Source organism: Nicotiana tabacum, chromosome 23, assembly GCF_000715075.1.
Source record: "Nicotiana tabacum cultivar K326 chromosome 23, ASM71507v2, whole genome shotgun sequence".
NCBI classification, from domain to species: Eukaryota; Viridiplantae; Streptophyta; class Magnoliopsida; order Solanales; family Solanaceae; genus Nicotiana; species Nicotiana tabacum.
This window is the reverse complement of record NC_134102.1, coordinates 127,899,372-127,900,383: the sequence shown is the minus strand read 5'-3', so window position 1 is coordinate 127,900,383 and position 1,012 is coordinate 127,899,372. Positions and strand designations below refer to the sequence as shown.

The 1,012-nt window shown below is 34.7% G+C and overlaps 1 protein-coding gene across 1 annotated transcript; it reads right to left on the bottom strand.

Moving 5' to 3' along the window:
- Positions 1 to 228: 228 nt before the first annotated feature.
- LOC142177377 (protein DETOXIFICATION 56-like) lies at positions 229 to 729 on the bottom strand. Its single transcript, XM_075245859.1, has one exon. It carries the CDS (start codon positions 727 to 729, stop codon positions 229 to 231), a length of 501 nt encoding a protein of 166 aa, XP_075101960.1.
- Between the last annotated feature and the right edge of the window lie 283 nt (positions 730 to 1,012).

Genomic DNA, 1,012 nt, shown 5'->3' with positions numbered 1-1,012 from the left:
AATTAACTATTTTACTAGATTAGATTAGTACTTTTTGTCTATTCAAGTTATGTTTATTTATTTTATCTTAGTTTAATATTTTATTATCTTTGTTGACATGACATTTTGGAATGAGAATTTATTGAATATTGATTATTCTTATTTTGGCAATCCTTATCTATATTGTGGAGGACCGCACTTGTGATAAAATTGTGGAAATATTTTCGGGAGCGAGTTGGGTGCACCATCTCAAGCCTGCAAAGGGCATAACAAAGAGGTAATAACCAAATCAGGGAGGAGATGAATGAGATGTTTGTTGGCCATATTTGAAATATCTTCTTGTTGGCCAAATTGTACGAGGATCTTATCTACATTTAGCAAAAAGAAAGAAATAGGCAAGCTGATTAGTAGTAACAATAGAGTAGCCATAATAAGGGTCTTGTGAAGAAGTTTGTAATTCTTGGCTCCAAAAGCTTGTCCACAAATAGGCTCCATTGCACCACAAAGGCCATTCAAGACAGAAAATCCGGTCACATTTGCAAATGTAAAACCAAGTGTTCCTCCAGCTAAATAAACATCTCCAAGCCTTCCAAGAAATGCAGTTGTGATGGCTGTTTTTGCAAACCATGTGAAGTTCATGGCCATCAATGGAAGTAGTATTCCTCTTTGCAATTTTAGCTCTGAAACGGCATTTTGCATGAGGCTTGTTGCTGGCCATTTTTGTGTCACATTTTCTGGTGAAGATGGCATATTTGGTGTTGGTATATATTGGCAAAGATAGTGGTTTAATTCTTTCTATTTCTGCGTCTTTTTATCTTATACTTAAAATTGATGGCTAAATCAGTAAAGTAAGAATGATAAGGTGCATGAGGGGCAGGATGAGTATCGTGAGGGGTTTGTTTTCTAAAAGATTGACACAAAAAGAATGCCTTTTATGTAACGGCCAATAAGGTAAAGAAGACAATAAGTGAGCAGCTTAAATTTTGTGCACTGTCAGAATTTAAATTTAATTTTTTATACGATCACGTTATAT